Below are 23,426 nucleotides of genomic sequence, written 5' to 3'. Positions count from 1 at the left end.
GTATTCTTTGACAAAAAAAAATAAAAAATAAAAAATATGCATAGTGAAACGCGCTTTGTCGAAGTTACTTACTTGAATCCTTCCTTCTATATTAATTGTACTGAGAAGTTCGTCGATATATAATTCATCTAGATAGTTTCTGAAATTTCACAGAAGTACAGATGTCTGTGCCCAAAAAACGTAACCAGGGGAAGTTACCACCTTCCACTAAGGACGTGGACGATCCTTCGTTGAAGTACACGAAGACCGCGCCTAAATGTGAACAAATCGCTGAACATTGGCTCTTGCAGCCACTACCGGAGCCGGAATCTCGTTATAGCTTTTGGGTAACAGTTGTTACTTTATTAGCGTTTGCTGCCAGATTTTATAAGATCTGGTATCCAAAGGAAGTTGTTTTTGATGAAGTTCATTTTGGAAAATTTGCATCTTATTACTTAGAAAGGTCTTATTTCTTTGATGTTCATCCCCCTTTTGCTAAGATGATGATTGCCTTCATTGGTTGGCTATGTGGCTATGATGGTTCTTTTAAGTTTGATGAGATTGGGTACAGTTATGAAACTCATCCAGCTCCATACATCGCGTACCGTTCTTTCAATGCGATATTGGGCTCATTAACTGTACCAATTATGTTTAACACCTTAAAGGAACTAAATTTCAGGGCTATGACATGTGCGTTTGCATCTCTGTTGGTTGCAATCGATACTGCGCATGTTACAGAAACTAGATTGATTCTACTGGATGCCATCTTGATTATTTCTATTGCTGCCACTATGTATTGCTACGTTCGTTTCTACAAGTGCCAATTGCGTCAACCATTTACATGGAGTTGGTATATTTGGTTACACGCTACTGGTTTGTCTTTATCGTTCGTCATTTCCACAAAATATGTTGGTGTCATGACATATGCTGCTATTGGTTTTGCTGTTGTGGTAAACTTATGGCAATTATTGGATATTAAGGCGGGTTTGTCTTTAAGGCAGTTTATGAGACATTTTAGTAAAAGGCTGAACGGCTTGGTGTTGATTCCGTTTGTGATTTACTTGTTTTGGTTCTGGGTTCATTTCACCGTTTTGAACACTTCAGGTCCAGGCGACGCATTTATGTCTGCTGAATTCCAAGAAACACTGCAGGACTCTCCCCTAAGCGCTGACTCCAAGATAGTCAATTATTTCGATGTTATCACTATCAAACATCAAGATACTGATGCATTCTTACATTCACACTTGGCGCGTTACCCACAACGTTATGAAGATGGTCGTATCTCATCCGCCGGTCAGCAAGTTACTGGTTATACGCATCCTGACTTCAATAATCAATGGGAGGTGTTGCCACCACATGATAGTGATTTTGGTAAAGGGCAAGCTGTTCTCTTGAATCAACATATTAGATTAAGACATGTGGCCACCGATACCTACTTGTTAGCCCATGATGTTGCCTCACCATTTTACCCTACGAATGAAGAAATTACTACAGTAACCTTAGAAGAAGGTGACGGGGAGTTATATCCTGAAACACTCTTTGCATTCCAACCATTGAAAAGGTCCGATGAAGGCCATGTTCTAAAAAGCAAAACCGTTTCTTTCCGTCTTTTCCATGTCGATACTTCCGTAGCTTTGTGGACTCACAACGACGAACTATTGCCGGATTGGGGGTTTCAACAACAAGAAGTTAACGGTAACAAAAAAGTCACCGATCCTTCGAATAATTGGGTTGTCGAAGAAATTATTAACTTGGACGAAGCTCGGAAGGTATACGTTCCAAAGGTTGTCAAGTCATTACCGTTCTTGAAGAAATGGATTGAAACTCAAAAATCTATGTTCGAACATAACAATAAACTATCATCAGAACATCCCTTTGCCTCTGAACCTTACAGTTGGCCTGGAAGTTTAAGTGGTGTTTCGTTCTGGACTAACGGTGACGAAAAGAGGCAAATATATTTCATTGGTAACATCATTGGGTGGTGGTTCCAAGTCATTTCGTTAGCCGTTTTCGTTGGCATTATCGCGGCCGATGTAATTACGAGACATCGTGGCTACTATGCTCTAAACAAGATGACAAGAGAAAAGTTATATGGCCCATTGATGTTTTTTTTCATCTCCTGGTGTTGCCACTATTTTCCATTCTTTTTAATGGCGCGTCAAAAGTTTTTGCATCATTACTTACCAGCTCATTTAATCGCTTGTTTATTCTCCGGAGCACTATGGGAAGTAATCTTTAGTGATTGCAAATCGTTGGACTTGGAAAAAGACGAGGACATTTCAGGCGCATCATATGAACGGAACCCTAAGGTCTACGTTAAACCCTATGCCGTCTTCTTAGTGTGTGCTTCTGTTGCTGTTGCGTGGTTTTTTGTATACTTTTCACCATTGGTATATGGAGACGTCAGCTTGTCACCATCAGAAGTTGTTTCTAGAGAGTGGTTCGACATAGAATTAAACTTCTCAAAATAACTTTATCTATTTACTGATCACTAACGAATTGAACGCCTCTCCCCGTTTTAGTGACAAATAGAACGCTTTTGATCCTAAATAGTATATACCTAGAAGTGTATATATGATAAAATACTTTATATTTGTTTAGATATCAACAACCGGGAAACTCTCAAATGTCAATTCAAAGTAGGGAATGGTAACCTTCTGTGCATTCTAGTTACTAGTTCAAGATAATTGGGCTCATTTTCTGGTGTGATGTAGCCATGTCTAATCAAGAAATCTACCATTACTAAGGCACAATTTGGTTTAAATTCTTTGTTTCTTAAAGCATTGATCGTCTCTTGTAGGCTGAATAGATTGAAACCCTCGACTTCACCATCATTTGGTTTTGGAATGATGTCTTTGCTGAGTTTCAGATCGTATACATATTGTACTTCCCCTACGATAAAATCTGATTCATTATCGAACTTCGTTACAGAAATATCGCCCGTAAAGTAAAGATAAGAAACTGTACCAGTTGCTTTAATGTTATCCTCAATAATACTCTTTTCCAAATTGGCTTCCTCTATGCTTTCTTTCAAAACTGTTTCATAGATACCATAAGGATAGCCTAATCCCCCGGCGATAATGTTGTCAAGCATTAGCGGCCATGTTTGCTTCGTTTTGGATCTTCTTGCAATCCAAAACTGAATTTTCTTGGACTTTGGATCCAGCACATAACCATTAATATGAATCCCGTAGGTGATTATGCCAAGAACACCTGCTACTGCACGCTCAATGAGTACGTAGGGCCTTTTATTAACCCAAACAGCGTATTTCTCGTTCCTCCAGCCCTTCACACCATTCAGTGACGATTCCAGATACATTTTATGAGCCAATTGATCAACTAGATTATTTCTGTGATTAAAATCTTCGCTTTTGAACCGCAACTCATGACTAGATTCATCCAATTGGAAGGTTTCTTCGAAGACTTCCGAACAAACAGTCTTCATTTCATTTATGGCAAACTTTAATACAAATCCGATCTTTGTGCCATCGTGTGTGCACATATAGTAAATGGCTTCTTTAAAGTTTCCATAGTTCTCGAAATTTACTGGTAAGGGGTCAACACGATCCATAATTTCCAGGAAAGAAAAGCCCTCGAGATCATCTTCCTGAGTCCTCACTAACGCTTCTAAGCTATTCGATGATTCCTCTACCCTCATTATAATGAAAGCAATTGACTTGTTCCCGCTTTTCAGAAATGCCTCTATATTTAGTAATATAATAAACGTTATTGTTGTGTAATTCTTCGGTCAACGAAGTGAATTTTCCATTTACATGTTGAAAAAAAGAAGGTATTTATTACTTGATAACAATATTTATACAAAATGCAAAAGAGCAGATCTTACAATTAGATTAGTGAGGTGTAGCTGATGGCCCATTCACCCAATTGTTTCATGTTTGAAGGTAAAAGTGCATTACCATTTTGAAGGGAACTGTAAAATGCATTAAACGGTATTTCTTGGAAATCCAATTCCTCCACAACTTGTCGATCGAGGCATTGGTTTATTGTGGAAACGTTTTTTGTGTAAAGCAACTTCATCGTTCTCTTGAAGTTTTTGTTTCCCGTCAATGTGACTCCAATGTCAACGGAAAATATCCAAACTAGCAATGATTCCTCTCCACTCTTTACGAGGGCGTAACGACAAGAGTTCGCCTTAACAATGTTTATTAAAGAAAGTGTAATATCACACTCCGGAGGAAATTTGTGTGTATTTCCACTGTGAATTAACTGCAGCTTCCATTTGTGTAGTTTGTAAAGTGAATCAGCAGTTACTTGACCTAAAACTACTGAGCACTTCTTGCATAAAACTCTATCACTATTCTTTCCAATTGCTACATTTTTTAAGGTGGCAGGAGTACCTTGGAAATAAGAGCTCCCAATTAAAATTTCGTTTTCAGATGGTTTTAGCGTTTCAAATCTTGAGTAAGACCCGCCTTTCTCCATATCTGGTTTATGGCAATGCCAATAATCCATTAACTCGAACCAAAATTCTGAAGGCATATTATTCAAAACTTGACAGTTATTTTTGCTTATAATTTGTTGCTTACAGTTAAGACATTCTATCGAGAAACCAGGATCTGAGCGGAGCTCTTCCTTAGTCCATTTTCCATCTGGAAGGGACATGATAGACTTATCATATTTCTTTGAGCGTTTGCTTCTTAACTTCATCATCCATTCTAAACCTTTACCTCTGTTTTTGAACTTGTAGGGAATATCCATCTCTTCTTCGACTTCTGTTGGAAGTATAATATCTTCTACTTGGCCTTCGTCACCAGATATCCTCAGGAATGTGCCCTCCAAGTTCTTTATCTCCACCCACTTCCAACCTTCTATTACTACTGAAATGCTTTGAATTCTTGGTAACCATTCTACCACATATTGAACCATCGCCCTTGCATTTGTCTCTTTCTTCGCCTTTTTGGATTTCTTCTTTTCTTCATTTTGGCATTAATAGCTTATTGTTATATACCATCGCGAAATTATTTTATTAGATTATTTACGTTAAATAAGAGTAGAAACACAAATAGACGGCAGTGAGGCAAGTCCATAAAGGCACTTTCAGGAGTTGGAACCCCATCGCATAGTATAGATAAAGCTTACCATGTCTATGTTCAACGCTCTCAATTCAAACATCGAAGGTGAACAGTACGAGGCAGAGGAACACTCGAGGGAGCTCCAAATCGAACAGAGTTTTAATATTCTACAGGACGCTCTAATTGATCTAAAGAACAAGGACTTCGAAAAGTCGGACAGCAAGTTTCAAGAGCTCTTTCAAATTGATGTCGTTAAGCCTGATAGGTGGGGTATGTACCGCAATTCCTCTCCTACGTTAGATAATCTCCGATATTTATGTTATAGGAACAGAGGGATGTACTATCATCTATATTTGGAGAATTATTATGAAAGTTTGAACTCACAGGAATTAGTTAATTGCATTTTAAAAGCAGTTGAGAACTTGGTTGAGTCTATTCAACATAGCGATGCTGATTTTGCAGTTACAGACTTACTGGCTCGCATTTTCAAGAGCTTCAATAGTGTCAAATTAGAACGTTTAATTTCAGAGTATGAATTCACTAAAGAGGAGAATCTATCACTTTTGTTGGGCCGACACCGTAAATTTCTTTTGAACGATTTGACTCTGATGATGAATAACTACATAGACCTCACGAATAAACTACTAGTCCCCAACTTATCAGATAACACTATCTTTGAGAGATATCATTTGGAGAAGTACAAGGATATTAAGCCGGAGCCATTAGCTTTTGGTCCAATTCTTTCCAGAATATCAGAAATGAAAAAGCAAGACGAAGAGATTATGAAGAAGCTGGACGTATTTAATGTCACACTGAATGAAGAATCATGGGATGAAGTTGCAAAGGCCTTAAAAAACTTACTACCCAGCTTTAAAATATCATCTCTTATCGGTAGGTATTTGGATCCGTATAACGAAATTGAAGAACCTATCGAGGCGGTTAAGTTTGAATTATCCGAACCAATTAATAATACACCATCTTTAGACAAAGACTTCGAACGGCAAGAAGAGGAGCAAGATAAAGAGGGTGTACGAGCGGACGATAAGAGTGGAAATTTAGCACCATTGGAAATCCAAGCTGATGAAGAAGCAAGACCCATTAAGAGACTCGATGAACATGTCGATACCACGAAGCCTCTTCAGAGAAGTAGTAAACGTTTCAAAGAAAGAGAACAAGAAAACACAAAAGAGCTTGTTATGGATGTTCATAAGAAATTTTTTGCTGAGTTCAACACGTTATTGTCGTATGTCCATATTCTACCCTTTTGTGATTTTGAAACATTTTCCTCCAAGTTTATCATGGGCCCTGGTGGTAAACAACCCGAGAAATTCATTCCCTATACTGATCTCTATGAATGTTTGAAATCTTGGAGTAGTAGATATACTGATATTTTTAACCAAAACGACTACCTATCCAGTGGTTCTAACGAAAATGAGGAATTATTCCAACTAAACGCACTCTTGAAATCTAATGCGTTCGACGATAAAGAGAGCTTTCCTAGATATTTAAGTGACCTGGACTCGGAACACATCAGATCTTTTATTTCCGAAGTGAATACAGGCAATCTTCACTTTCATCAAGTGCGTTTGAAATTATTATTCAAGTTACTTGGAACTTATGATGAAGGAAATGAAAGACGTCTCATCATAGACTACCTTTGGGAGCCTCAGCTTCTAAAAAATGTTTTATGGTTTGTTTTTGGAATCGAGTCAAACGTTTTTGCGCTTATTGACAAAAACAAAAAGAAATGCAAATATTTAGCTTTGTCGATTTACGAACTGCTTGTTAACCATTTAGGAAATATTGTGGAGGAAATTACAAATAAGCGGATTCAAGGACACAAGTCAGCAGACCTAAAAAGCCAAAGAAACAAAGTCGAGAAAAGAATAAGATCATGGCACACTCTACTAGAACAAATTGCAGAGGAAAAAGATACAAAACTTTATGTGCATTTTCATTGGACGCATTACTGTTTCTTGCAATATACCTGTGATATCGTTGATAGCAGGCTTTCTGAAACGTTAACATCTTTAGAAAATACCATAAAGGACTCAGATTCTTCTTTAGACATTGCATATCCAAATTACCGTCATATACCGGCATTAAACCTAAACACTGTCCAATCCCAGAAAAGGAAAATAAGAATAATACAAAACATAACAGTTGAAGATATCTCCGAAGACGCAAACTCTGACAGTCATTCAGAAAATCATCTAGAAACCCTAGAACGAGTCCTTTTACATATATTATATCCTTCAACCAATCAGTCAACTATTGATGAGGAAATGGTTTCCTTCATCTTCAACTCGCCATTCCTACTGAAAATTAGACTCTGGGGAGTTCTCTTTTCATCATATGTTAAAAAATCCAGTATACAGGATGTTCAAAGAATTTATTTTCACGTGCTTGATTTTATGAAGGGCGCATTAACGTCACCTATCTACAAGGAATCGAACCCGCATGCAAGGCACCAAATGTTATTGACAGTGCTGACGGCAATCGGCTATTTCTCGAGCCAACTGATCAAGATTTTAAACTCAAATAGATGGGAAGGTAGCGATTTCATGTTAGAGGACCGTATGTTTGAAAAGCTACTGCAAACGTTCTTCTTCTTTTACACCGTTCTTTTCTATGAAAGCTCTGCAGCTAACGACGTCTCTAATAAGTCGTTTTTCAAGAGGGCTTCGAAATCATCAGGAAAAATGAAGGACATAATGATAGATCTAGCGACATTGATACTTTATTATTATGATATTCAGGCAAAGTGTAGAACACCTGCTGAACAAGGTATTGAAACAACGGAAGTGATTTGGTCTTTACATACTCTTTTTGGATATTTTCATTTTTGTGATGCATCAAATGGCAAGTTTCTAGATTTAGCTGAAAAACTGCTGTGCCAGTTCATTAACAATGATTCATTTTTACAGTTGAAGCAAATACTATGGTGTAGATACCATTACACGATAGCTAGTGATAACTTTAGCCCTGATTTGCATGACACAAAAGCGGTAGAGATGGAAAAGATACACTCTTTGCCTTTAGGAACTTACCTAATCAAATTACAGTATCAAAACAAGAATCCTTACCTTTCGTCGTCAAAGACCACTCTAAAGCAGATCATGGATAATATTATAGAAAAAATTGGTGACCCATCAACACTGGATAATCACATCATATCTAGAAACTCATTTCTATTAAATGAATATTTATCAAGGCCAATAACGGCGGATTTGTTGAAGCATGCATTTTCTGGTGCTACAAGCTTGTATTTAACTACGCCGCACGACGAGTTACAACAAGGTATGACAGCTGGTTTGTTCTATGTATCCAGCTTACAGTCCTTGGGTTTGTACAAAATGAGAAAGAAGTCTATGCAAGCAAGACCTTCTGAATTAGACTCCATTATCAGAATGTTAAAGAATGATATTATATACAACACGAACCGTTTTGAAAGCTGGATACTACTCGGAAAGTGCTACAGTTATATAGTTGAAGATGATTTGATTTGGACTTCAGATAAGATCACGGTCCCTGAGAAAAAAGACGTTATTGCTCTGACACAACGAAAGGCAATACTGTGCTATTTAATGGCCATTTCCATTTATTATAGTAAGTCAGGTCGAACCATTGACGATAAAAAGATTATATTGGAAGCATTAGATGATTTAGGGTCTATGCTTATTAGCGGTTGCTTTAATCCCATGAATAAACTCTGTTTTAGCTGGAAAAGTTGCGCTGAAAATACAATGAGATTGTCTGAGACTGGGGAGGTAGTAATGGAAAAAACAAAGAAAATCACTACAATCTCAGATTTTAACATCGAGCAAAGTATATTTTTGTGTTTCAATAAAGCTTGTTCTCTATCTGGCGATATCAAGTTACAAGACGATGCATTCGTGTTAAACTGGTCTAGCTTTTACAGCCTGGCTAAGTTTTTTTTCAAAACAGATTACGGGAACAATTGTAAACTAGTCGCTAGGTATATTATTCAAAGTTGCCAAATAGCGTATGAGTCATCCCCTGCTAAAGATCCAATCATAGAACCTCATTATCTATTAGTTAATGCCTGTTACAAGTGGGTAAAGAGAGGCGTCATAGGTGTTAATGAAGCTTTTGCTTTACTGTCAAAAGATAACCAATTTTTTCAGGAACAAGGAGAATTTTGGCTTAACGACGAAGGTCTTGCATGGGATTACCAAGAAAAAGTTTTTTTTGACAAGATCATAAGACTACTTCACCACTTACTATCTGTAGACAAGAAAAAATGGCAGCATAGACCTCGTTACAGAATAGCACGCATATTGTTTGACGATTTTGGTGATGTGGACGGCGCTTTGAAAGAGATGGATAGCTTAATATCCGCAAAAAGCATAAACAAAAACTTGGTCAATATATGGAAACCAGATTTTGAAAGGCCAGGGAAGCATTTCATCTATACGTATCAGTATCTGGTTTTGTATTTGGATTTGCTTTTCGCCATAAAAGATTTCAATACAACAGGTCTTGTTATAAAAAAGCTAAGGCGTTTCGGTTCTGGAACGGTGAACATAAACGAGCTTTTAGAACGTGCCATTAACGTGTATACGCAAAGTGCCAAAATTAAGTTGCAATTACAAGACAAGAGCTATGTGGAGCAGATCCTTCCCACACTTAACTACCAAGATTTTCTGAAGATTAGTGAACAACTAAACCGAGTTTTCGATCAAGGCAAGCACCCCGAAGAAATATCTTCTGGGTTAAAACTTGCATTTCAGCTGAAGAAGGGGCATAGCGGGATTGCCTTTGACAGCGTCTGCTTGGGCATTTATTTCGAGTATCTCTATTTTCCCTTAGCTCGACAGCATCAATCTCTCACAGACGCGAACGATGAGGGCAGTCCAGTACCACCATCTTCAGGTTCTGTGACATCAAAGAGCACTCCAGACTCTACTTCCAAGGCAAGTGCAATAAAGAAACGTGTTACAAAGAAGGAAGTCTTCGATAGAGTGAGACTATTAGTGGATAAGATCACGTGAGTTTTTCGATCTTACTCATAGAGGTGCACGGATGTGTTGATGACAAGGTTTTGGAAGAAGTGTGCCCTGGTGGTAAGGTTCGGTTTGGTGGATGGAACGAAAATGTATAAAGAATATGTAAATATTGCGGTTAGTGATGGACAATTGAAGCTGATTTTTCCTGTTGAGGCTTGTTTTGAGAAAGCAGGTAGTATCATCAATCAAATAAATAAAAAATGACCACTAAAGTTGTTAATGTTGCCGTTATCGGTGCCGGTGTTGTTGGTTCATCTTTCTTGGATCAATTGTTGGCCATGAAGTCTACTATTACTTACAATCTAGTACTTTTGGCTGAGGCCGAGCGTTCTTTGATCTCTAAGGATTTTTCTCCATTGAATGTTGGTTCCGATTGGAAGGCTGCTTTGGCAGCTTCCACTACCAAAACGTTGCCACTGGACGATCTGATTTCTCATTTGAAAACTTCACCTAAGCCAGTCATTTTGGTTGATAACACTTCCAGCGCCTACATTGCTGGTTTTTACACCAAGTTTGTCGAAAATGGTATTTCCATTGCTACTCCAAACAAGAAGGCCTTTTCCTCTGATTTGGCTACTTGGAAGGCTCTTTTCTCAAACAAGCCAACCAACGGTTTCGTCTATCATGAAGCCACCGTCGGTGCTGGTTTGCCTATTATTAGTTTCTTGAGAGAAATTATTCAAACCGGTGACGAAGTTGAAAAAATTGAAGGTATCTTCTCTGGTACTCTATCCTATATTTTTAACGAATTCTCTACTAGCGAAGCTAACGACGTCAAATTTTCTGATATTGTCAAAGTTGCTAAAAAATTGGGTTACACTGAACCAGACCCAAGAGATGATTTGAATGGGTTGGATGTTGCTAGAAAGGTTACCATTGTTGGTAGGATATCCGGTGTAGAAGTTGAATCTCCAACTTCTTTCCCAGTCCAGTCTTTGATTCCAAAACCGTTGGAATCTGTCAAGTCTGCCGATGAATTTTTGGAAAAATTATCTGATTATGATAAAGATTTGACTCAATTGAAGAAGGAAGCCGCTGCTGAAAATAAGGTATTGAGATTCATTGGTAAAGTTGATGTTGCTAGCAAATCAGTGTCCGTAGGAATTGAAAAGTACGATTACTCACACCCATTTGCATCATTAAAAGGATCAGACAACGTTATCTCCATCAAAACTAAACGTTACACCAATCCTGTTGTTATTCAAGGTGCTGGTGCTGGTGCTGCCGTTACTGCCGCTGGTGTCTTGGGTGATGTTATCAAGATTGCTCAAAGACTTTAGATCAGTAAACAAATATATAAATACATGTGTATATTTATATATAAAGAGATAACATAATGCTCTACTATCCATGTTCGAATATTATTTGCTTTGTGAGATCCATTCACGTCACGGGGCCGTTTAGTCTTCCACAATTTTTCCTGTAATCCACATTTCCTTTGCGTCCAGGAAGATTGATCTTAGTTTTCGGTAGTCCAAGCAAGTTGATTTGAAATTCAGAATCACTTTTTGAGCATCTAATGCAGAGCTAGAAGCGGAATGAATTTTCCCGATTATGTTTCCTGGATTTACTCTGGATATATAAATGTTGTTAGGGGCTAAAAATAGGCAGCCATTTTCCCTCAGTTCTGCGACGTAAGCACCGGTATGATGAATATATTGAACATATTTGAACTGCGGTTTTCCCCATGAATACATGATATCAAACTCTATATCTTGGTTTTGTAAAAATTTGGATGCCCTGTTGTCTAATAAAAACCCAGATGCCTTCAGAAGATAGACGTGATAGTAGAACTTGCTTTTAGCGAAAAGCTCCCTATCCTTGAATTCAGGATCTTCCCAAGGATTGATAGCTAACTTAATTTCAACAAAAGAGTGAAATGGGTTAACTGAAGGGATAGTACAAAGCTCTTCCCAAGGAATTTCAATCATTTTCAAACCGTACCTTTCGCACAACCTTGACCAGTTGCCAACCAAATCATCAATCAATTTTGGGGTGGTGGTCAACCACTCCAATCTTATGTGAAAACAGTGGTCTGGGTTATGAACCCTATCATAATGAACAGTACACGATTCTTGCTTCGAGGATTTTCCCGCGGGATCTACATCAATAACAAGGGAGTTGCTGAGCATCAAGATAGGGCGCGACGGTTCTTTGGCGTCAGCAACCGAAGTGTTCGAAGCGCTCATCGCAGGTATTACTGAAGAAAAAGGGGTCATTGCGCCTGGATCATTTGAGCTGCCGGAAGATACTTTCCTCAACATCTGCTTTGGATCGGATAACGTAGAGCGATGAGAATTTGTTTTTTCTAGTCTGTTGGTGTCCATTGCGTATTCGGGTGAGAATTGATAGAAGTAGTGACCGTCCAAAAAATTGTGCTTATTCAAAACGTGAACAAATAGTCCCTCTTTCATTACCTTCTGCCCGTATTTAATTGCATCTTCTCGAGTATCTATATCAGAAAAGTTTCTTATGAGCCAATTAACCATCTCCGAGCCAACAAAGCATTTTTCATGCTTTTTCCAGTGCCATTTTCTGTTGACTAAAGTAATACGATCTTCACCGCGTTGAATCTGATACGCTAACTTGGATAGCTCCACATTTTTGTTCAAGAAATTATTATCATTAACAAAAATTGAATCTTTAAAATTTATAGTCGAGCTTTCTAGAGACGTTTGTTGCTCATTAATGAAGTTGTAAAGTGGGCCAGTGTAGAACATAACTTCGGGCTGTATTTCTTCTCTCTTAGTTTTTCTTCCCTTTTTCTCCTTTTCTGTTCTTAGTCTTGATCTCGTGATTGAGCCAATTAATCTCCTTAACCCTTCGACTCTAATTTCTTCAGGGTTCAAGGTTTCGCTTTTACCATTGATGACCATAGAATATGTGTTGGGGGGGATATCTGTTGGCAACACCACGTATTTAGCTCGAAATCCGTGCCATTTCCTATCAATTAAGTAATCACCATAACCTGCTAGAACCTGATCAATTTGATTCCAGTTCAAAGATTCCCTTTTAACATGAAGTGGATCAATCATAGCATCACGAAATGTGCTTTCATATCTCGTCTTAACTAACGGAATATAACTAGGAACTTGATCAAACAAGTTTGTTTCATCATTCCTCAAATATCTTTCTACGTCAATAATTCCACTCGACGAGCATGTTATTCTATGTATTTCAGAGTCGATCATTAGATAAAGCTTGAACGTACTATTTTGACTGAAGTCTAAATACTTGTTCACCACAGTTTCACTGTCACCACTTTCCCTAGAGAGTTCAATTTTTTCTACTTGTCGACCCACGCAGATTTGAAAGCCAGTCAACAATCGCATGTAGATCATATCGCGTAGTAGGTCTTTGTATGTTTGGTTATACTGTTCCCGATCCGTATTTAAAGTCACCGAATGATTCCTAAAGATAAAGTTCCTCTCAAAATCGTCCTTAGATGGGAAGTCAGAAATAGTGATTGGTAATTCTGCCGGGGTTGTAAAAGATCTCCACTTACTATATTTTTTGGCAACATATTTTGGCCATACATCTTTCCAACGTATAGGCAATAATTCGTTGGCAAATTCGTTACTGACCGGAATTGATGGACTTTTGATATCCACCCAGGTTTCATTTATAGGATGTTTAAATTGCTTTACAAAGGTATGAGTGTTCGAGCCGTCAGGTTTTAATTTTTGCCCTTCCGTAATGAATGCAGCCTTGTCAGACATACTGGAAAATTTGGAGGATGTTCTGGTATGTGATGACCCTAAATATGAGGAGGGTGATCCGCTTATAATTTCCTTACCAGGGAGCCCAAAAATGGATAAGTTTTTCTTGATTATCAAATTTCCACCATTACTGATAACGCTGTAATCTGCCAAGCCTTTTTGTTGTAATTTTATGTTACTTATCTTACTTTCAGAAGATGGTAACGGTGTATTTGAGCCCAAAGGCGAGTTATCTGCATCATCTCTAACAAACGTTGCCTTTATTTCTTTATTTTTACTTGTGTCTATGTTGGAAATGAATTTTGTAATGACTCTTTGAGTAAAATCTTTCAATGAGTTCCTTTTGCTTAGTCCTTTAAGCGAATCCAGCGCTAAAGATGTGTTTTGGTTATCAGTAGATCTCACAGAGACCAATGAGTCATTTATTTCGAGATTGTCGTTGTTAGAAGTGATAGGAGTGCTAATTTTATCATTTGTAGTATTACAGTCATCATAAAAAGAGGCTTCTATCGTTTTTATTGATAGATCTGGTATCACATTTGGTTTTTGAACATCCTTTATAGCTGGAATGGCAACTTTTGGACCTCTCCATATAAATTTTGTGTTACCGTGTGTTGTTGTTGCTGTTGCGGGGATCTTTTTGGCTCTCACAACAACATCATCCTCAAATACAGTATCAAACTTTGAATTTAGCTTATTAGGTAGTTTTGTATTAGATCCAGCAGGTAAAATTTTCACCTCGAAGGCATTCTTGTCGTAATCATTCATAAATTCAGACAATGACTTGATTTTCTTGTTCAGCTGCAAATATTCAACATCTACTTCCTGAATAAGTTCATTTTCCGTAATCCCCATCATTTGTAGATCATAAATTTTACATCTTGGAGTCCATTCTGAGTTACTCTTTTTAGCATGATCATTCCAAAAGAAAACACTTAACCAAAGCGGTACGCAATGGTGAAGTCTATTCTCGAAGTCTCGGTACCTAAAAAGTGGAACGATGTGTAATGGAGCTTTTGAAAGACAGATCAAATCCATTGTCATTTCAAGAGAAAGCAGTTTTTTTCCTGTTAGCCTCAGTAAACTATAATCAACGTCAAATAATCCTGATCCGGGCGAAATAATCATGACGTGCGTTGTAGTGTGTCTAAGGTCCAATTGCTTAAAAGGATCGGTTAAAATTGTTGTGGCAAAATTGACCAATTCGAGAAAGTTCGACTTGATTACAGGCGAAAATCTTCCATTAGCCACACTGTAACCTTTATCCGTTTGCTTGTTTAATAAATCCTTCCTAATTTCCATAAATTCTTCTCTTAATGTTTCCATAATATCGACCCAATGGATAATACTGACTTGATCTACGACTATCCTAAAATAATCTTTCGAATTTTTCAAAGATTCGCCAGGCGTTAAGTCCTTAAATGAGGTATCAGACAAGTCCATTGATATAGCGAAAGCTATAGTAATAGTGTGGTGAGTGTCTATATCTTTCCATTTCTTAAAGATCTTCGGGAAAAATGAATTAACCATTTTTTGAAATAACTGTTCACCAGTTTCTTCGAAGTTCCACATTTCATCAGTAATCTGAATCAAAAAAATCAGCCTGGCAGATTCGGATCGAAAAATTATCCTTGTTTGTTCGCCAATATATCCAGAAACAATTTTCTTACCATTTCGATAAATTCCCTTAATAGTACCTCTGATAGAGTCTAAAAATGCTAACCTTTGCTCCATAAACACACATGTATCTACCAGCTTAGATGACAAAACCCACATATCACCTCTATTTAGTAAGCAGTCCTTGATATTGAACTCTACTACATCAGCCTGTAAGTCGGCTTTGTTGGGTTTCAATTTTATCCATATCCTAGACCTAGAAGGCAAATCTAACAGAGATTGCAATTGACCCGAAAGTATCGAAACATTAGAAGTTTTTGCCCTTCTCTTGGTCTCTTCGTCAAAATCTTTTGCAATAAAATAAATTTTCTTATCTCCGTTCGATGCAGATGGATTTTTATGATATGTTTTTAATTCTACCAAATCACCAGGTTTTATATCCGGGAATTCAATCATATTTAGCATCACTAGATTCTCTGAAAATCGGGACTCATGATAGCCTAATTCCGCTTGGTATGCCCTTATTTTCAGTCCTGCAATGTGATGGCGGTGGACCTGCTCCCTATTGTCATAATTATTGTCACCACTGTTATTGATATTATTGTCGTTTTCCTTATCTAAAATTAGGTTTCTATTGGAAGCCCTTTGTTGAGAACCAAATTGCTCTTTCGGTTCTCTCAAATTTCTATTTGAACCTACTATCAAATTACCCGATGATAAGGATATGCTGTTTGCATGAGTTGTATTGCTAGTCCTTGGAGTTTGTGAATTGATGGAAGAAATTGGTCTTTGTTTCTTTCCATGCAATCTAGCAAACATCTTTAAAAATGTCACTCGTCAACGCTAAATTATTTCTCTGCTTACAAAGTAGGTAGAGAGGTTGTTGACTGTTCACTGTCACTTACTATCTTTAAAACAATGATGATTAGCATTGGTAGTGATCCACAGTCACGTGATCTATTTTCGAGAGAAAGTAAGTCATCCGTACACAATGATTTAATTTCATGATTACCGCAGAAGATGTGGAATTTAAAATAGCAACGAGGATTAGTAATTTGCTAACACAAGAGTTCCTGCCTACCAATTAGCCAATGGGTCAGATTCGACCTACCCAACGTAAGGGATCTTTAAGGTTAAAAGTTCTTGTTCTTGAACAGAAAATAAATGAATTTAGTACTCTTCTTCTATTCACTCAGGTTTGTTGGCCACCTTTTCACGGGATATGTGGGGAGCACAAGATACGGCCAGGCAGCCGAACATTCCTATTATTGAACTAAGAAATTTGATCCATTTTTGTTTATTTTCCTTTTTCTTTTTTTCTTTTAATAACCCAATCTAGTATTTCTCAAAAAACTATCAATTGAAAACTAATATTAAATAAAATATCTTGCTTCACTATAAAGCCAAAATTAGTTTCTAAATATTTAACATGCCTGCAAATCCTATCCTTCATTTCACGCTTTTGGAGCTTTTTCAAGTCACATATGGAATTTCACGTTTAGCTATCTTAACAGATGCCTTATTAGCCGCCAAAAGTAAGTAATAAGTATTACTATCACTAAAAACGAAAAAAACTCATACCATCCCGCAATATAAATCACACATGTTTGAGTGTCTAGCAATAAAAAGGCATTGAATTCGCACATAAAGCTATTTTCCTACAATTCTTCTTTTTTCATACAATTGATATGTTCCACCATCTATGTCATTTTTAAGAACTAACTTTGCTGAGCACTATAATACAGGTGGTGGTAAAATACATGCATATTTGAAGTCCGGGTAATGAACATCCTGTCCACGTGATATTTCATTAAATGAATTCCATCACGTGCGGATTATCTCTTAACCCATAATGCCACAATTACCACCACACAGAAGGGAGAATGATTTAACAGCTAAGAGACGTTGAAAATTCGAGTCATGGAGATGCGACGAACTACTGGCCGCTGCAAGCAGTTATATAAAGTGTTGGAAGATGGTAGTTTTTAATGTGAAATAAAATTGGGAAGTAAAAAGGTTCTTTTGTTTGTCAATTTTTTTCGGTCGTTCTGTTATCTATATCTCTTGTTCAATAGTACAGTAATAGTAAGGAACGGGAACCAGAGAAAAACGAAAGATTGGCGAATGACTGCTTCTGACCTCTTGACGCTCCCACAATTGTTGGCGCAATATTGCTCGAGTGCTTCCCAAAATAAAGTGTTTTACACTACTAGCACAAAAAATAGTCATTCATCCTTCAAAGGCCTAGAATCTGCCGCCACAGATGCTACTCATCTACTAAATAACCAGGATCCGTTGAACACCATCAAGGATCAGCTTTCTAAGGACATTTTAACTACTATTTTTACAGACGAAACTACTTTGGTTAAATCCATCCACCATTTATATTCTCTTCCTGACAAACTACCATTGGTGATCACAGTGGATTTGAATTTGCAAGATTATTCCGTGATTCCTGCGTTAAAAGATCTTTCTTTCCCCATCTTAATATCTTCTGACTTGCAAACTGCAATTTCAAACGCGGACTCTTCTTACAAGATTGCTACAAGTTCTCTGACTCCTGTTTTCCACTTTCTTAATTTGGAGAAAATTGGCAGGAGTACGGCTATCGAACAAGATATCGATGTTCCAACTTTGGAAATTGGTAGCGAGGAAACTAAAGTTGCATTGCTAGAGGCTACTGATTCATTGACAAATTTCGAACTAGTCGAAGGTGAAGATTCCACTACTACTGTCATTGTTAACTTGTCACCATATGACGCGGAATTCAGTAGTGTATTACCTTCAAACGCAGGCTTGGTCAAAATCAAAGTATACAGACCATGGAATTTTTCCAACTTCTTAGAAATACTGCCATCCTCTGTAACCAAAATTGCTGTTTTGCAAGGTGTCTCTAAGAAATCACAATCAAACGAATTTCAACCATTTCTTTTAGACTTCTTCAGTAACTTTAATGAATTGGTGTCTAGAAACATCGAGCAGGTGGTATTGACTAATATTGGTACTGTAGATGATTATCAAAACGTTATTAACACCGTTATATCAAATATTAACAAAAAGGAACCAGATACTAATCTGTTTTTAGGTAAACCCAATGACAAGGCTGAAGAACAAGCTGAAGTTACTCAGCTGATTTCTTCCGTCAAGAAAGTTGTGAATTTAGAAGATGCCTACGTCAAAGTGCTCAAACAATTATTCTCCTCAAACTTACAAATTTTGAATCAATTTTCCAGTGAAACAATTGAACCAAGTAATCCGGAATTTGGTTTTGGACGCTTTTTGAAACAAGAAGCCCAACGTGAAGAGTTGATCAATTTAGCAAAATCCTCTCTTGATCCAAGTCTTTACTTGTCCGAGGATGCAAACAAAATCGTTCAACTATTATCCAAATGGTTGTCATTCAATGGCCATGATCTTGACGAAGTTCAATTACAAGAAGCCAATGAGACGGGTTTGGAAATATTTCAGTTGTTACAATCTAATCAAGATTCCTCTACTGCCTTAAGATTCTTGAAGATAGCTCCAACAAGCGATTCTTTTATTTTCAAATCAAGCTGGCTAATTGGTTCCGATGCTTGGTCTTATGATTTGGGCCATTCAGGTATTCAACAGGTTTTATCCTCCCGTAAAAACATTAATGTTCTACTAATTGATTCAGAACCATACGACCACAGAAAGCAGAACCAGGACAGAAAGAAAGATGTCGGTTTGTACGCCATGAACTATTACAGTGCCTACGTTGCCTCTGTAGCAGTCTATGCTTCCTACACCCAACTATTGACTGCGATTATAGAGGCTTCTAAGTATAATGGTCCTTCTATCGTCTTAGCTTATTTGCCATATAGTTCAGAAAATGATACTCCATTAGAAGTTCTAAAGGAAACCAAAAACGCCGTTGAATCTGGTTACTGGCCATTGTATAGGTTTAATCCAATTTATGACGATCCATCAATGGGCAAGGAGGCATTTAGTTTAGATTCCTCGGTTATCAGGAAACAATTGCAGGACTTCTTAGACCGTGAGAATAAGCTTACCCTATTAACCAGAAAAGATCCATATTTATCAAGAAATTTAAAGCAATCTGCTGGTGATGCGTTGACAAGGAAACAGGAAAAAAGAAGTAAGGCTGCCTTCGATCAGTTATTAGAGGGTTTGTCTGGGCCACCTTTGCACGTCTATTATGCTTCAGATGGTGGAAATGCTGCCAACTTGGCAAAGAGACTAGGCGCTAGAGCATCCGCAAGAGGTTTAAAAGCTACTGTACTATCCATGGATGACATAATTTTGGAAGAATTACCTGGTGAAGAGAACGTGGTTTTCATCACTTCCACCGCTGGACAAGGTGAATTCCCCCAGGACGGTAAGTCTTTCTGGGAAGCTCTGAAGAATGACACCGACTTGGATTTAGCTACTTTGAATGTTGCTGTCTTTGGTCTGGGTGATTCTGAATATTGGCCACGTAAAGAAGATAAACATTATTTTAACAAACCTTCACAAGATCTATTCAAGCGCTTAGAATTATTAAGTGCCAAGACCTTAGTTCCATTGGGACTGGGTGACGATCAAGATGCCGATGGCTTCCAAACTGCTTATTCTGAGTGGGAACCTAAATTATGGGAAGCTCTTGGTGTTTCAGGCGCTGCTGTTGAAGACGAGCCAAAGCCTGTTACAAATGAAGATATCAAGAGAGAGTCTGATTTCTTGAGAGGTAGTATCAGTGATAACCTAAAAGACACCTCTTCAGGGGGTGTTACTCACGCTAATGAACAATTAATGAAATTTCACGGTATTTATACCCAAGACGACCGTGACATTAGAGAAATACGCAAGTCTCAAGGCTTAGAGCCATACTATATGTTCATGGCAAGAGCTCGTCTACCAGGTGGTAAAACCACTGCACAACAGTGGCTTGCTCTCGATCACTTATCTGATACTTCAGGTAACGGTACTTTAAAATTAACCACAAGGGCAACCTTCCAAATTCATGGTGTGTTAAAGAAAAATTTGAAACATACATTGAGAGGAATGAATGCAGTTCTTATGGATACGTTAGCTGCTGCAGGTGATGTAAACAGAAATGTCATGGTTTCAGCTTTGCCAACCAATGCGAAGGTTCATCAACAAATTGCTGACATGGGGAAATTGATTTCTGACCATTTCTTGCCAAAGACTACAGCCTATCACGAAGTTTGGTTAGAAGGCCCAGAAGAACAGGACGATGATCCATCATGGCCATCTATCTTTGAAAATAGAAAAGATGGTCCAAGAAAAAAGAAGACATTAGTCAGCGGTAACGCTTTAGTCGATATTGAACCAATCTACGGTCCAACTTACCTGCCAAGAAAGTTCAAATTCAACATCGCCGTTCCTCCATATAACGATGTTGATGTCTTATCTATTGACGTCGGTTTGGTTGCTATAGTTAACCCAGAAACTCAAATCGTAGAGGGTTATAATGTTTTTGTTGGTGGTGGTATGGGTACCACTCATAACAATAAAAAAACTTACCCAAGATTGGGGTCATGCTTAGGTTTTGTTAAAACTGAAGACATTATTCCGCCACTTGAAGGTGTCGTTATTGTGCAAAGAGATCACGGTGACCGTAAAGACCGTAAGCATGCTCGTTTAAAGTATACTGTAGATGACATGGGCGTTGAAGGCTTCAAACAAAAAGTGGAAGAATATTGGGGTAACAAATTCGAGCCTGAGAGACCATTTGAATTTAAATCCAATATTGATTACTTTGGATGGATTAAAGATGAAACCGGGTTGAACCACTTTACCGCATTTATTGAAAATGGTAGAGTTGAGGATACACCAGATTTGCCTCAGAAGACAGGTATTAGAAAAATTGCTGAATACATGCTTAAGACTAATTCTGGTCATTTCAGATTGACCGGTAATCAACATTTGGTCATCTCCAATATTACCGATGAACATGTTGCTGGAATAAAATCTATTTTAAAGAGCTATAAATTGGATAACACCGACTTCAGTGGGTTGAGATTATCTTCATCTTCCTGTGTTGGTTTACCAACATGTGGTTTAGCGTTTGCCGAATCTGAACGTTTCTTACCTGATATAATTACTCAGTTGGAAGATTGTTTAGAAGAATATGGTTTACGTCACGATTCTATTATTATGAGAATGACTGGTTGTCCTAACGGTTGTTCTCGTCCATGGCTGGGTGAATTAGCTCTTATCGGTAAGGCTCCACACACTTATAACTTGATGCTTGGCGGTGGTTACCTTGGCCAAAGGCTAAACAAATTATATAAGGCCAATGTGAAGGATGAGGAAATTGTCGATTACATCAAACCATTATTTAAAAGGTATGCTTTAGAGAGAGAAGAAGGTGAACACTTTGGTGACTTCTGTATAAGAGTAGGCATCATCAAACCAACTACAGAAGGTAAATACTTCCATGAAGATGTTTCTGAAGATGCCTATTAAGGGTGCCATGAAATGTAGTAGAAAACATATTGGATTTCCTTCCTACATTTATTTATTTTTTTCACATTGAATATAACTTTTTATTTTATAGAAACATATTTATTTGTATAATCTTGTATATTAACAGTTAAGACTCATTATTGTTAGCATTTCGGCATGTTGGTTTTTTTTATGAGAATAAGTGATAACGAAAACTACGAAGAATAAAAACGAGACTAATAATGAAATCATATGACAAAACACTGAGAAGAAAATGACAGTCATAAGCGATATCATCGATGAATTAAATGATTCATGTTTCACTCCCACAAGGCTTCCAGATTTGTGTTTCAAATTACGAGAGAAGGCAAATGGTGCGTGCGCAATTACGGTAGCCGATGAGATCAAACTTATCGAATCTTTATCATACCGCTCCATATCTCCAGGATTAGACATACAAATCAATAAAGATGTTTTGGAGACTATAGACCAGTACTTCCAGCGTAGCAAAAGTAGGCACGATGAGATTATGGGGGCCCTTATTTCTACGTTACAACCACTACTTCTAAAAGGCAAAAGCCACTCAGAGCTCAAAGAGCAACATAATCTTGGTCTAAAACCCACACTTGGAATGTCTTTGAAAGAAGATAACTTCATACAAACGTGGGTAAGTCAGGGTGGCTTGAAAAGCATTCCATTATTCTACGTAATTTTGTTACATTTGAAGAGAAAAGACATATCTACCAATCTTTCTTGGATTATTCCAGGAATTCTCAACATACTAGATGACACCACTGATATAAGAAAAATCAAACTTCGGGGGGTCCTCTTGCTGCAAACGCTCCTAAATCATACCTTTATGAACGAGATCAATGACTCAAAATGGATACAATTCTCTAATACCGGTCTATTTCCACTGTTCGAAAAGACGCTAATCAATATGTGCTATTTTCTTCCTCCTTCATACAATGCTGATGAAACAATAGCGATATGGCGGATCGTTTTTCCAACAATACATTCGTTATATAGAGTAGAATTTTTCGACGATTACACTAGGTACCAATATCATCTAGAAAAGTTCATGTCAGAGATCCTTTTGCAAAGCATAATTCCCAGGGCTAGTGTTACCTACGAAAACTTGACGCTATACGCATTGGAAACCGCAACGAACATACTCAAACTTCAAAAAGAAGGGTCTGTTGTACATCTACAAAGGCTGATATTTGTTTTAGGTGAGTATATAGTACGAAATCCTTTTTACTCAACTTTTCCAAAACTAGTTTCAAAAACTCTTTCAGTGATAGGCACTCTCATAAATATTTGCCCAAATGAAAGAATAGTGGCTCATAAGTTCGACATTTTATCACTAATTTTAGTTACATACGATAAGTGTTCGCAAGAGGATGCGTTGAACGAATCAGTACTAGAACAGTGTAAGGAAACAATAAAAAGGTTACTGGATTGCGACTGCGGTATGGAAGATCAGTTATCGACATTATCTAAGCAACCGCGTTTTCAGTTGCTCTTTGAGTTTTCGTAGGGAACACACGCAGTCACGTATATATATGTATATATAAATAGGCGTATATGGACAGAAAAGGGATATTAGCCCTTTA

The 23,426-nt window shown here is 37.6% G+C and overlaps 8 protein-coding genes across 8 annotated transcripts; 5 read left to right on the top strand and 3 right to left on the bottom strand.

Annotated features, from left to right (window-relative positions):
* Positions 1 to 161: 161 nt before the first annotated feature.
* PMT4 (dolichyl-phosphate-mannose-protein mannosyltransferase) lies at positions 162 to 2,450 on the top strand (the record flags this gene model as incomplete). The annotated part of the gene is made up of 1 exon (XM_033911509.1): positions 162 to 2,450. One exon carries the CDS (start codon positions 162 to 164, stop codon positions 2,448 to 2,450), a length of 2,289 nt encoding a protein of 762 aa, XP_033767400.1.
* A 158-nt stretch (positions 2,451 to 2,608) lies between these two features.
* SPAR_J03190 (uncharacterized protein) lies at positions 2,609 to 3,637 on the bottom strand (the record flags this gene model as incomplete). Its single annotated transcript, XM_033911508.1, has 1 exon — positions 2,609 to 3,637. The coding sequence occupies one exon, from the start codon at positions 3,635 to 3,637 to the stop codon at positions 2,609 to 2,611; it is 1,029 nt and encodes a 342-aa protein (XP_033767399.1).
* Positions 3,638 to 3,825: 188 nt separating this feature from the next.
* On the bottom strand, positions 3,826 to 4,866 carry IPA1 (putative polyadenylation protein; the record flags this gene model as incomplete). Its single annotated transcript, XM_033911507.1, has 1 exon — positions 3,826 to 4,866. The coding sequence occupies one exon, from the start codon at positions 4,864 to 4,866 to the stop codon at positions 3,826 to 3,828; it is 1,041 nt and encodes a 346-aa protein (XP_033767398.1).
* Positions 4,867 to 5,080: 214 nt separating this feature from the next.
* Positions 5,081 to 10,027, top strand: HIR3 (Hir3p; the record flags this gene model as incomplete). Its single annotated transcript, XM_033911506.1, has 1 exon — positions 5,081 to 10,027. The coding sequence occupies one exon, from the start codon at positions 5,081 to 5,083 to the stop codon at positions 10,025 to 10,027; it is 4,947 nt and encodes a 1,648-aa protein (XP_033767397.1).
* A 215-nt stretch (positions 10,028 to 10,242) lies between these two features.
* On the top strand, positions 10,243 to 11,322 carry HOM6 (homoserine dehydrogenase; the record flags this gene model as incomplete). Its single annotated transcript, XM_033911505.1, has 1 exon — positions 10,243 to 11,322. One exon carries the CDS (start codon positions 10,243 to 10,245, stop codon positions 11,320 to 11,322), a length of 1,080 nt encoding a protein of 359 aa, XP_033767396.1.
* A 120-nt stretch (positions 11,323 to 11,442) lies between these two features.
* IML1 (GTPase-activating protein IML1) lies at positions 11,443 to 16,197 on the bottom strand (the record flags this gene model as incomplete). Its single annotated transcript, XM_033911504.1, has 1 exon — positions 11,443 to 16,197. The coding sequence occupies one exon, from the start codon at positions 16,195 to 16,197 to the stop codon at positions 11,443 to 11,445; it is 4,755 nt and encodes a 1,584-aa protein (XP_033767395.1).
* Positions 16,198 to 17,502: 1,305 nt separating this feature from the next.
* MET5 (sulfite reductase (NADPH) subunit beta) lies at positions 17,503 to 21,831 on the top strand (the record flags this gene model as incomplete). The annotated part of the gene is made up of 1 exon (XM_033911503.1): positions 17,503 to 21,831. The coding sequence occupies one exon, from the start codon at positions 17,503 to 17,505 to the stop codon at positions 21,829 to 21,831; it is 4,329 nt and encodes a 1,442-aa protein (XP_033767394.1).
* A 253-nt stretch (positions 21,832 to 22,084) lies between these two features.
* Positions 22,085 to 23,350, top strand: TTI2 (Tti2p; the record flags this gene model as incomplete). The annotated part of the gene is made up of 1 exon (XM_033911502.1): positions 22,085 to 23,350. One exon carries the CDS (start codon positions 22,085 to 22,087, stop codon positions 23,348 to 23,350), a length of 1,266 nt encoding a protein of 421 aa, XP_033767393.1.
* Positions 23,351 to 23,426: the final 76 nt, after the last annotated feature.

This window comes from Saccharomyces paradoxus, chromosome X, assembly GCF_002079055.1.
Source record: "Saccharomyces paradoxus chromosome X, complete sequence".
NCBI classification, from domain to species: Eukaryota; Fungi; Ascomycota; class Saccharomycetes; order Saccharomycetales; family Saccharomycetaceae; genus Saccharomyces; species Saccharomyces paradoxus.
Note: the sequence above shows the minus strand (reverse complement) of the source record. Positions and strands in the feature narration are given on the sequence as shown.